This window comes from Triplophysa dalaica, chromosome 4 (assembly GCF_015846415.1).
Source record: "Triplophysa dalaica isolate WHDGS20190420 chromosome 4, ASM1584641v1, whole genome shotgun sequence".
Classification (NCBI taxonomy): domain Eukaryota; kingdom Metazoa; phylum Chordata; class Actinopteri; order Cypriniformes; family Nemacheilidae; genus Triplophysa; species Triplophysa dalaica.
Genome location: NC_079545.1, coordinates 20937745 through 20950995, shown reverse-complemented (window position 1 = coordinate 20950995; position 13251 = coordinate 20937745). Strand labels below are relative to the sequence as shown.

The following is a 13251-nucleotide window of genomic DNA, read 5'->3' as shown; positions in this document are numbered from 1 at the left end:
GAAATTGAGAGTGTACACACTGTATTGTGTGGCATACCCAGTACATATTGTTCTTTGCTTCTTTAACTTTTATTATCTTGTAAGATCATCTACTTTATCTAGTTTCATCTGGGCCTATTTAAGATTATTTTCCATAGTGTAATGAAAGTATTTTTTCCTAAAGCTCATTGTTGTATTTTGTTCTATCACTCTTTTATGCTGTATATTGTTATAGACACCGAGCTGTCAAATGACTGTATTCTTGAATCCCAATAAGAGGTTTTAGTAACAGTGTTTTGAATTTATCTTAGTGTTCACTAGGAAAACATCTAGTCTGTGTATTCTAGATCTTGTAGGCAATAATTGGAGGCCAAAATTTAAGGGGCAATGTTTTTTGACATGAGAGAATGTGTTTTTGACTAGAACATTTTATATTGACATGGAAGTCTGAGATTTGTACAAGTGGTTGTATAGTTATGCGAATGTGTTTGTGAGAAATGGTGAATTGTTTCATGAATTGTGTGTTTGAAGTCGAGAATTTTTTTTTAAAAGGAGACTTGACAGCAAATAAAGGTTGTTTACCAACAAAGAGACTTTTGAAAAACTTCAAAAATGTATTCTTTATGTTTAAATTATTTCTAGATGGTTTATCTACAATGACAAGTGACAAAATGTCTGAACCCTGAATCCATGTATACGGCACACTGAGGACATCTGCTGGCCAAATGTGTGTAAATGCAACGACAAATTTACACTTAATATATTTTTTTACACGAATATGATGCTTTCAATTTACTAATTAATAAAAACATGTCTTCTGCCTCATATATGAATGTATCTATATAATATCCCTGCGCAAATCGTGATATGTTCGTAATGTCTTTTTTTAAGGGGGGGCAAGGTTCGGCTAGTTAGCTCCAGCAGTATCTCCCTGGAAAATGTTATAAAAACATGTTGTATAACTTGTAACGTATCTAATAAAACGAAATATCAACAAAGTAACAAAGGAATTGCGGATTGTATTTTGGCGCTCGAGTCTCGTGTGTACCGGTAGTCGTCAGTAGAGACGCTCGTGGCCCGTCCCTCTCTGCTGCCTCTCAGGTAGGGCCTCAGAGCAAAGATGGCGACGGACAAACAGAAACATGAAGGCAGGGTGAAAATCGGACATTATATCCTCGGAGACACATTAGGAGTGGGAACGTTTGGAAAAGTCAAAGGTAAAGCTGTTGAAAATGTTTTGTCCTTTGCACGATCGTCGTATATTGAAGACATTAAAGGGAAGCAGAAAATGATCAAGCCTGTAAATTCGGCTAGAGCAGCAGCAGCAGCACTTGTTGGCTAACAGTTCATGTTGGCTGTGTGTACGTCAGACATGAAACAACATTAAAGATATATGCTTTCTTATTTGTTACTGTTAGATAGTGTCACTTGATCTGTGTTTACACGCTTGACTGTCAGAATTCTCGAATGCAAGTGTTATGTTGTCCTTGTGTGGTTTAGAGAAGTGTTGGTAGTTGCTAACCTGGTTAGCTTCTGGTTGTATAGAGTGATTAGTATTCTGAAGTTGCAGTTTTATGGGGATTGATAGGTGTGTTCGGGCCAAGGTCAGCTGTCTTTTTTACCAGACTTCACTGTGGATGTCAACCATTGATGCAGATCAACAGAAAGCCTTCACATATATAAAAGTCTCAAGAGATGGAATAACAAAATAAAGTTACTTTTACAAGTAAGGATCATAGTTGACTTTCAGATGCTTAAAAAGCATGCATAGCTTTGTTGTCTAATGAACCATCCATATTCACAACTAATAACAAACACATTCGTACCTCTGTTTTATCATTTATAAAAGTCCATTATTTCCTTAATCTGTTGTTTTTTTTCAATCTGATGCAAGGACTGTGATGTTTTGTTGAAATCTCGTATTGCTAGAAACCCTGACTGCAAGACAGGAAGTCATGTGTTTACTTGATATTTGGGAAGCATAAGAGTGGTTAAGACACCCTCCTGCTTAAATAAAATGTCAAGCTTGTCTTTCCATAGAAGCCTTATTATAATCCGTCAAGTACTTGTACTAATGGTTATGTGTGAGGTCTGAAGATTTAGTGAGTCACTCTGTAGTCAGTCAACATATACACAAACTTTGCTCTGCACAACTGCCTTTATGTTAATACATAACTAGAGCAGTCTAGTCCACACAGGCAAGCAGGTCTTCAATGTTGGTCATTGAAAAGAATACATACAACGTTTGAGATGAGATTCAATTTCATTGTCATTGTCATTACACATGTACAAGTACTATGCAACGAAATGTATCAAGAAGGAAATACAGCATAACATGAGGAAGGTTTCTAGGACCTATTTAATGAATTGTTACTGAAACAGCAGTATAATGCAAAAGGAAGCGTGTTTGGTGTTGGCAAGGCTTTTTGCAAACAGTAGTGAAGCTAAGCTTTCTCAAAATAGTTTATGACTAAATCTTATTAGCATTTTAATGTATGATAAACCTCACACTTTTATACCACTATACAGTAATCTCAAGACTTTTCCTGATTTGTCAATTCAGATTGAGATTGCAATAGCTTTCAGACTTTTTGACTCACAGTTATTAAAAAAAAACCTCTGCTTGCATGTGTAATGTGTATTTCCAATGTTGTATGTTCCTTATTTGAAGTTATTCAGCATGGTTCTCCTTTTATTAGAAGCTCACCAGTGTGGGGTTTTATTTGATCTGTGTTACAAAAAAAACGTCAAAAATGAAATCATGTAATTATGTCTGTCTAAGCTTAAAATGTCCATTATCGATCTGAATAAAACCTTCACAAATATTTCTTCCTCTTTATGCAGTTGGGCAACATGAGCTGACCAAGCACCAGGTGGCGGTGAAGATACTGAACCGGCAGAAGATTCGCAGTCTGGATGTGGTGGGAAAGATTCGACGTGAGATCCAGAACCTCAAACTCTTCCGTCACCCACATATAATCAAGCTGTGAGTAATGTTATGCCCTGATATGAGAGACTTAGAATTAAGATGCAATCTCTTTTTAATCCGTTCAGGTTGTCTTGTTGTTTTCTCATGCTCACTCACGTTCAGATCCACAAAAGAGTTTCTTTAATTATTTTCTCTATGTTAGAGTATTGTTCACTTAATATCACTAACAGCACTATAACGTGTGCTTTTTAAATAAATTATTGTTAAAGTTGTAGTAATTGTTTGTGTTTTTATAGCACATATTAGGGATAAATGAGTAAGGGCCTATGTTTCTGTCTGGAATTTTGGGGTGATCTCCCTGGAGACCTGCATGCGTGTAGGTTTTTTTGTTTTTATTCCTCTGTGGTTTATTGGTGGCTTGGGATAAGGCAACACATGCATGGAATTATAAAGGATAGAAAAGAGGGAGGGGATTTCCATTTCCTCCCGTTTATAGAGAAGCATTTAATCCTTTCCTTTGGTTTAAACCATTTATTACTTTGCTTTTCTCTTTCACGTTAACTGTTGTGTGTCTGTTTGCCTATTGTTACATTAGGCTAGGGTTTTTTACAGTCCAATTTCCCATTATCTAAACCACATGCATTTACTTTGGACAGAAGATATAGATAGACATTAATTATATGTGACCCTGGACAACTAAACCAGTCTTATGCGTCAATTTTTCGAAGTTGAGATTTATACATAATCAGAAATCTAAGTAAACAAGCTTTCCATTGATGTATGGTATTAGTATAGGACAATATTTGAACAAAATACAACAATTAAAACTTGGGGTTGAATCTGATTCAAGTTGGGGGTGCCAATTTGCCAAAAAATCTAAATATTGATAAAATGGCATTTGAAGTTGTTAATAAGAGCTGGTCACCAGACTGGTGAACCTGAAAGCAGAGATTCTAAGCTTTACGTAGATACCAATCTTGAGTGGGTACATTGCAAAAACTACAAACAGAAGCCATCATGTCTTTGTAGGTTCTCCAGTCCAGAGTGATGATGTGAACAGAAGCTTTAGCTTCTCTTATAATGGTGTTACAGTGATCACTGCCAATTTGCAATGAAGAAACTTTTAGAAAATTAAGTTTTCACTATGGCATCTCAATAGAGACTAGTTATTACAATAATCTGTGTAAATCCGGATTCATCATACTTATCCACTCATTACAAATCACTTTGCTTGACAGTTATCAAGTGATCAGCACACCAACAGACATCTTCATGGTGATGGAATATGTTTCAGGAGGAGAGCTCTTTGACTACATCTGTAAAAACGGAAAGGTAAACCTTTCTTTTCTGAATTTGTGATTTCTAGTTTATAATTTGCCGACCTGAAAACGCACAAAGATGTTAGATGTTAGATGTTCACCGGGAGAACTAAACCCAGATTTTATCTTTGGTACTTCAGATGAGTAATAAAACTAATACGTGATATAACATGAAATTAATAATACATGAAGACATTTGTCTTGTTGTGCTTCTCTGGGGTCAGTTGGATGAGAAGGAGAGCAGGCGTCTGTTTCAGCAGATCATCTCTGGAGTGGACTACTGTCACAGACACATGGTAGTGCACAGAGACCTGAAACCTGAGAACGTCCTACTGGATGCGAATATGAATGCCAAGATTGCAGATTTTGGTATGTGATATTAAATATTACATTGTCGTTCCCAACTACAGTGGATTTTCTTTCTTTATGTAGTTGGAGTTACACTTTGTTTCCTTGCACAGGTTTGTCAAACATGATGTCGGATGGAGAATTCTTGAGGACCAGTTGTGGCTCTCCAAATTATGCTGCTCCTGAGGTCATCTCTGGAAGGTACTCTTCTCTGCCTCTTTTTTTGTTGTTTACTATGGTTTTACCCCACAGCTGTTCTTCGATTCTTATTCCATTCTGCCTTTGTGTGTTATCCTATAAGGGCTGCAAATCCTATAGGGCTGCAAAATAAAAGTTATTGTTTGCATAATATATGTATATGTTCTGTGTATAATAATTATGTATATATAAATACACACGCGTGCTGTTGTAAATATAAGAAATATTTAAATGTGTATATTCCTTTTTATATTTACATTTAATTAATATTATATATAAATATTGAAAAATATAATATATAACGTATAATTATATGTGTGTGTGTTTATATGTTTATATATAAATAATTATTATACACCGTACATGTACAAATATTATGTAAACAAAAACCTTAATTTTGTAAACTCTTTGTTGCGGCTATTATCCTACCCACAATGCATTCTGTAATGATCGTCTGTGATGTTTTTAAACCGCTAGTATATTTTGTGGTGGATCATTCAGGTTATATTTGAACTAATTTTCAGCTCTTCTGACTCAGATTATATGCAGGGCCTGAGGTGGACATCTGGAGCAGCGGGGTGATCTTGTACGCTCTGCTGTGCGGAACGCTGCCGTTCGACGATGACCACGTGCCAACACTGTTTAAGAAGATCTGCGATGGCATCTTCTTCACGCCTCAGTACCTGAACCCCTCTGTCACTAGCCTTTTGAAGCACATGCTCCAGGTGGACCCCATGAAGAGAGCCACCATTAAAGAGATTCGGTCAGATATCCACCAGTGCTGTTCATTCTACTTATTCATGCCAAAAAGATTTCAGTGTATGGAGGATGATTTGGAAAAATCTAAAGGGGCATCACTTCTTAATGTGAAATTCTGTTTTCGTTTGTTTCCCTCCTTTTTTTTTAGGGAGGATGAGTGGTTTAAACAAGACCTCCCCAAGTATCTGTTCCCAGAGGACGCTGCATACAGTAGCAACATGATTGATGAGGAGGCGCTGAAGGAGGTGTGTGAAAAGTTTGAGTGCACAGAAGAGGAGGTGCTGAATTGTCTGTACAGGTTTGTCTGCTCTTCTGCTTTTGGATCAATTTTGTTGCAGTGTTGTGTTTGCCAAAGTATCACTTTTCAAATATTGATTTGTCGGCATAACACAAAAGAAGATATATGGAAGAATTTGTGGTAAACTGGCAAACATTCACTTGGACACCAACTTTCTTGAAAATATCTTCTTTTGTGTTCTGTGGAAGAAAGAAAGTCATACGGTTATGAAATGACAAGAGGTTGAGTAAATGATGATATCATTTTCGGTTGAACTATCACTTTAAATTCCCTAGAGTTAAACCTTTGACCTTGTTGTAGTCAACACCAGTTGAGGTAAAGGAAAGTTTTCCATCAAGCTTTCAGCTCTCTGGCATCCACCGTTGTCTACATTTTGAAGTATACCACCATACAGTTCCTCCCTCACCTCTACTTTACTCTATCATCCTTTGCAGTCGAAATCACCATGATCCTCTTGCTGTTGCCTATCACTTGATCATAGACAACCGCCGCATTATGAGCGAGGCCAAAGACTTCTATCTGGCCTCCAGTCCACCCGACAGCTTCCTGGACGATCTGCCCGCGCACCACACTGTTAAGGTTCACCCTGAAAGAGTGCCCTTCCTGATGACTGAGTCTCAGACCCGTCCCCGGCACACGTTGGATGAACTGAACCCCCAAAAGTCCAAGCATCTTGGGGTCCGGCGGGCCAAGTGGCACTTGGGGATCCGTAGCCAGAGCAAACCAAATGACATCATGAGCGAAGTCTGTCGTGCCATGAAGCAGCTGGACTACGAGTGGAAGGTGTGGGGATTGGGTTGGACAGTGAATTCTGTAGGATCATGTGTTATATCATTTTTGGGGTTGAGTGATGTGATCTTGCTATGTTTTAGAACAAAACACCCGTTGTGTGAAAAAGTACATTTTTGGGTTTTAATGCTAATAGCACTTTGTTGAAGGCTTGAAAAAGAGAATGGATACATATTTACAGAGACAATTTATAAATTTACTATAATTTACTACCGGTAAAAAGTTTTGGAATACTTTTTTGGAATTTGCACATTTTACACAAACAGAAAGCTCATAAAAACTGCGAAATAACCCTGTTTGTTATGAGAATTATGACATGACTAAATTAAAAAAATTAACTTTATATTTTAGCATCTTCAGTTGCCTATAATTTGCTAAAAAATTATTTTGCCATTTTATCAAGAAGCTTCTTGAGGTTTCACCCTGAGGTGCTTTTTTAAACAATAATAAGGGTGTTCCCATCCATTCTGTGCTGTTATTGGCTGGTCTTTTTCATTACTCAGGCAAAGTCATCCACTTCAAATACATGTTTATTAAATAAAAAGTTTATTTGTAATGAAAAAAGTCTACTGCACACATATATTTTGGTCAACAATATTAATTTTTATATTAATATAACATTTTATCATACACCTTTAGATCAAAAGTATTTTTAGATAATGAGAAACATTTCAATCAAGTGTTCAAAAACATTTGACTAGTAATGTATCTTAGGAGACATTACATCTTTGGCTGTTTTAGAGTCTAGAAATAAAAGTGACCTTAACCCTTGTCCGGTAAATTCTTTCTTGGTGACTAGTTTTTCTGCGGTCTTGCAGGTTGTGAACCCATTTTTCTTGCGGGTGCGGAGGAAGAACCCAGTTACTGGCATGCACGCCAAGATGAGCCTTCAGCTCTACCAGGTTGACAGCAGGACCTATTTACTGGACTTCAGGAGCATCGATGGTAAAATCACAATGATTAGAGTTTTGTCCCGTGATCTTTTATTTGAAGGTCCAATGTGTAATTATTGTGGAGGATCTTTTGACAGAAATCCAACATAATATACATAAATATGTCTTTAGAGGTGTATATAGACCTTACATAAGGAAGCGTTATGTTTTTATAACCTTAAAATTTTCTATTTCTATCTACATATAGCGGGTCCCCCTTTATGGAATTTGCCATGTCATTTCTACTGTATCCCTAAACAGAAAAACTGCTCTGCAGAGAGTGTTTCACACATGCATTATCTCCTTTGGCAAAGTAGCGAAAAGATGACAGCATCTTAGTTCTGTGTCAGCCACCGTAGTGCTTTGAAGGGTGGCTGGAGTGAGGTTTTGGTTGCAATTCACAACCTCACCACTAGACACCGCTTAATTTCATACAGTGGACCTTTAAATGTATTACTGAGACTCTCTGTTTTGTTGCTTATATTTGTTCTGTTTTACTCAGACGACATGATGGAAGGGAAATCAGGGACTGCCACGCCTCATCGTTCTGGCTCAGTTGGCAACTACCGGACTACCCTAAAGAATGACAAGAACGACTGTGATGATGTGGTTAAGGGTGACGCGTCCGCACCCTCTACGCCTCCGATATCCGGAGGGAAGCTGGCGGAAGGCTCTCTGGCTTCTTCTCTTACCTCCTCAGTGGATTCCACCGGGGGAGAGATTCTTCCCCGCCCAGGAAGTCACACCATAGAGTTTTTCGAGATGTGCGCCAACCTCATCAAGCTACTAGCACGATAACTTGGATGCCTTCTCCCTCTCTCCCTCTCTCCCTCTCTCTCTCTCTCTTTCTCTCTTCCTGGCTTTTTCTCTTCTAGAATACTGTCTACCTCTTTGTCCTCTGGTATCTGTCTTCATCCACAGCAGTCCTTGTCTCTCTCTCTCTCTGTTCTCTCTGTGTCTTTAGAGCAATAAGCATGCAGACTCCCGACTCCATGCATCTCATTTGCATGAACAAGCTGAATGGTCAGCGGCACTACAGTTGCCAGTATCAGCCTGTTTGAGGGGTCTGCAGGACGTTTGAGAATCGAGATAAGGTGCGAGAGGAAAAAGCATAGAGGTTATCTCATTTGTGCCACAGTCAAGATGTCAGAATGATTGCTAAGCCTCTTTATAGAATCAATACTCTTTTAAAGATGGTTTTACAATTCCTTTCTTGGGTTTTATAGCAAGGAGCTCCTTGCAGAGAGTGAGGCCGAGAGGCGTCTGCGCATTCAAATGTCTGAATTATACACTGAGCTAGCTGTACTTCACACACAATGATGTTGTGATTCTTGGCAGAAATGGCCCTTTTCAGGCACACGGGACAACAAATTAGGCAGAAAGCGCTTTTGCACAGTTTTACTTGCAAGTTTCTTTGCGCCACTGTCATGACCGGCAGTCTTAGTAAAGTGACCTGCTGGGCACTTGAATGGGAGGAGCCAATTTAAAGTGGGCCACTGATGGGAGGGGCCAACTTAATATGATGGGCACTTTAACACAAATGGACTTTACAAGTCGGCCTTTCTTAGAGAAGAGTCTAATGCAAGACATCAGTTTATCCTGAGGAAGTGCAATGTCTTTGCCTCTTTCATTTCATAGATCAGAAAATCTTTTTTTCAAATGTTTTGCAATCAAGTCTTTGTCATGTCACAACGCACCATTTCTCTTTTCATTCACTTACATTTTCCATAAATATAAGTATATACAGAATTTAAAATGCATTTGGATTTATATTTATCAGTGCTTTAAATGGGTTTGTGGATTATATTGAAATTGTGACGATGGACTGAATTATTTTTTTTAAGAAATATTTGAATATTTTGCTGTAAAATGTTTTATTCCATACCCTGCTATATCAGATTTCTTACTGTTTTAATTGTTTTACAAAACAATAATAAGAATTGGCTGTTCCATATTTCCTTCTCTTTTCCCAAATTGAGTTTCTGTAGTCTTAAGGAACCAATATTAGAACTTCTGTAAGGTTTTATTTTACAATCTCATGAAAAATAGAGGCACAAATAGGTTTATAAACACTTAAAAAACTAGAGTCAAGATCGAACTATTCAACCGAGAATTTTTTATAGTACAGAATATACCAACAAAGTACTTTCTGTATTTTCTAGAAAAGTTATTATTTGCTACGTCGATCCAGACTTAAGCTTTTTCCTGTTTGTAAATGACAGTGTGGATGTATGATTAAATGGTAAAATGATCTGCAAAAATGCATGTGATTCACGTGACCTTATTTGAGACTGCACCGTGCTGTGAATAATGCACAGTATTCAAGTACTGAAATCCATGTCTACAAATGACAAACAAGACTGCAACTAATAAACATTGAAAACCTATGTTATGAAGGGTTTTAGGGACCAAAATAAGCCTTTTTTTTCTTAATTGTTTGCAACTGCATCTCGCTTCTCTTGCCTGTCCATTCCCTAAACACTGGAGTGCTATCTTTATTCCAGAAAGCCTTCAAATATAAATATAACAAAGTCATTTTGAATTCAAATTTGTATTTTTGTGTGAATGGCACCATCCATACAAGTGCAATGTTAAAGCAAACTAAAATAAAAATAACTTGATGCACATTCTTACAGGAAAAAGTAATACAAAGACTGGTTCACACAAACCGCAATATTACATTAAAAATAGATTTTTTTTATTTGATTCATTGATCTATTGTATAATATTATGTTACACATGAACATCTAGTGACCTGACAACAGGTTAGGATTTAGTCTTTTATTTTTTTTAACTGCACTGTCCTTACAGATACTTTATTAACGAGACTTTAAAGCAAAATCTTGACAATCTATGCCTTGCAAACCAGCTTGGAGACAAATCCTGATTAAAGACTTCTCTGTATTCTTCACCAGTTTTTTTCTCCAAATTTTTTCGGATGTAGTAGTCAAAAGATAGATCCAACTGCCTTACTTTTGGGAAAAAATCAGTGAGCAATTTATACCCCAAATAATAAAAAATAAAAAAAGATGAAAGATTGGCAAGACACCCATTTAGCTGTCTTCGGTCCATGTATGTTAAAACACATTATTAGGCCACAAGCAGATCAAAGCCACATTGTAGCTAGTAGCCCATTCGGTGTATATACTGGCTGTGTTTTTGTTCAGTCATAGAAAAGAGAAAATAAAAAAATCTGTTGTATTGCTTCGAAAATTTGATTTATGGTCATGATCTGTGCGGAAGGGGACCTCATTGAGGCTTGCCAATGTAAATTTACAGATGATTTCTGATCATTTACCATTAACAGATGATTTGTAAATACAACTGGCTAATAAAAGCTACAACAGATTGTTTTGCCTCATTTGTGTGTATGGTTACTGATTTAATGTTTTCATGTAAAAATAGCACAAAGACAAAAAAAAATCTAATTTTATGTGAAGCTTTATGTGAAGCTTTAATAAAAAAATCTAGAAAACATGACCTGAATATCATTATATTATATATTTATATATACATGTATATATAGGTTTTTTATAGTAGCTTGGAAGTCAATTAATTTTAAGATGTAAATGTCCACATGTTCACAGATGGCGTATAAATCTGGGCCCGTATCCCTAAAGATTCTGAGAATCCTCTCAGAGAGCTCCTAATTTAACCTAAAAATTCCTTGCCAGGAGTTTTAGCTTAGAAGTGATTCCAGAACATTTTCAGTGAACTCTGAGCAAGGAATGGATGGAAAATACTATTTTAGTGAGGAGGTGTGGTTGACCCCGTTGCTAGGTATGAGTCATCATTTCAAAAGCCGGGATTGGTTGATCCTACAAGTTTGATGAAAATGAACTTTTGGTGATAATGAGCAAAGGATGTACCCTCAAATCAATAAACATAATTATACACTCTAATCTTATGCAGACTGTAATTGTAAATAATATTTCACTTTCAAGAAAATATCTGGAAAATGAATAGTAAGCTGTAGGGGTTATAGCCTAACATTAGAATCTAAAATATGTGAAAACTTAAGCTCATTACACCCTGTTCAAATAATGATTCGTGTCTTATTTGCTCAGATTAATATCCTAGCTGGCATATTTTGTACTTTCACTCCCATATGGACCCCATTGAAAACAAGATGGCCTATCTCAAGGGTCTGTCCGTAATGAAGTAGAAATTACAACGTTACAACTCAGTGTGGTCTTAACGAGGGTAACACGGCTCAGCTTTTATCAATGTCTGTGATTGCTGGCTGGTCTATTTATGAAGGCTTGTTAACAAATATCCTACAAACACAGAAAATGGAGAAAAAAAGGAATCGCAAGCCAAACTGGACTGAGGAGCAAGGTTTGTTGCTGGCCCAGTTGGTGAAGTAATTGCATCTCTAAGGAGGTCCACCACAAACATGATTCCTGCACGATCCAATCTGTAGCGTCTCAATAATTCTCTGTCATCCAGTGTTTGCAGGACATCTCTCCTGCCTCCTCTGTTGCCATTTTGTGCAGCTGCTTAGGGGAACTCCTAAGCCACTAAAAGTCCTCTTCCCTGCTCTTAGCAGATCTCGCCTTAGGAGCCCTTTTAAGCGCTAGGAATCTTGAGGAATAGCTTTTATATTAACTGGGATTTTCGTGTCACTTTTAGGGGAAATTCTAAGAAAACGTCATGACTCTGAGAATTTTCTTAGAATTTGGCCGCTAGGAGCCACTTTTTGCACAAAAATTCTTTAGGGATACGGGCCCTGGTTTAGGCCTTAATCAGATATTTAGGCAGCTTTACCTTAGAATATTACTTGACTGTATCTTTAAGTATAGGTCATTTGAGGTTTGTTCAAGTTTCTTCCAATTGAGGCGGCTCAAACATGCATTTCAGTCTGGGACTAGGTTTAAAGGGACAATTTACCCCAAAATTCTGTCATCGTGTACTCATCCTCGAGGTGTTTTAAATCTGTATTAATTTCTTTGTTCTGATGAACACAGAGAAAGATATTTGGAAGAATGCTCATAATCAAACAGTTATTGACCCCCATTTACTATCATAGTTGGAAAAATTCAAACAGTATTTTTGAAGTCGCGTTACAGAATACACAAAATATACAACATGTAATAATCCCTTCTTACAAACAACATAAAATAGAGACTGTGTCTGTCCCCCGGATTAGCAAACATAAGATATTGCGTAAACCTCTTGAAAGTAATTTAATAAACGTTAAACAAATCAAACATGAACAAAATACAGATAATCAGCTGTTACGACTCGGATTGCTTAATATTAGATCTCTCTCAAATAAAGCACTTTTTGTTAACGATTTGATAATCGATCATAAAATAAACATGCTTTGTTTGACAGAAACATGGCTAAAGCCAGATGATTTTATTACTCTAAATGAATCCGTTCCCCATGATTATTACTATAAACACGAGCCTCGTCTAAAAGGTAGAGGGGGAGGTGTCGCTGCACTTTACAAGAATTCTTTTATTACCTCTCAGAAGTCTAATTTTAAGTACAGTTCTTTCGAAGTCATGGTACTTCACGTATCGACACCTAATACTAAGGACAAAACATTTTTAAAATTTATTCTAGCTATTGTATATAGGCCTCCAGGGCACCACACAGATTTTATTAAAGATTTTGGTGGGTTCTTATCAGAACTAGTACTGGCCGCAGATAGAGTCCTTGTCGTCGGTGACTTTAATATCCATGTAGACAATG

General features: G+C 37.1%; 1 protein-coding gene across 1 annotated transcript; it reads left to right on the top strand.

The window, feature by feature from the left end:
- Positions 1-1038: 1038 nt before the first annotated feature.
- Positions 1039-10900, top strand: prkaa1 (protein kinase, AMP-activated, alpha 1 catalytic subunit). The gene is made up of 10 exons (XM_056745496.1): positions 1039-1196; positions 2824-2965; positions 4147-4240; positions 4452-4596; positions 4689-4776; positions 5312-5536; positions 5681-5830; positions 6265-6613; positions 7438-7564; positions 8054-10900. The coding sequence occupies exons 1-10, from the start codon at positions 1100-1102 to the stop codon at positions 8347-8349; spliced, it is 1713 nt and encodes a 570-aa protein (XP_056601474.1). The 5' UTR covers positions 1039-1099; the 3' UTR covers positions 8350-10900.
- Positions 10901-13251: the final 2351 nt, after the last annotated feature.

Bases quoted from the DNA above. Each gene is read 5' to 3' on its own strand.
- prkaa1 (XM_056745496.1), top strand. From the start codon at position 1,100: ATGGCGACGGACAAACAGAAACATGAAGGCAGGGTGAAAATCGGACAT. The intron at 2,966-4,146 runs GTGAGTAATGTT...TTTGCTTGACAG, and splicing joins CACCCACATATAATCAAGCT to TTATCAAGTGATCAGCACAC. The intron at 4,241-4,451 runs GTAAACCTTTCT...CTCTGGGGTCAG, and splicing joins ACATCTGTAAAAACGGAAAG to TTGGATGAGAAGGAGAGCAG.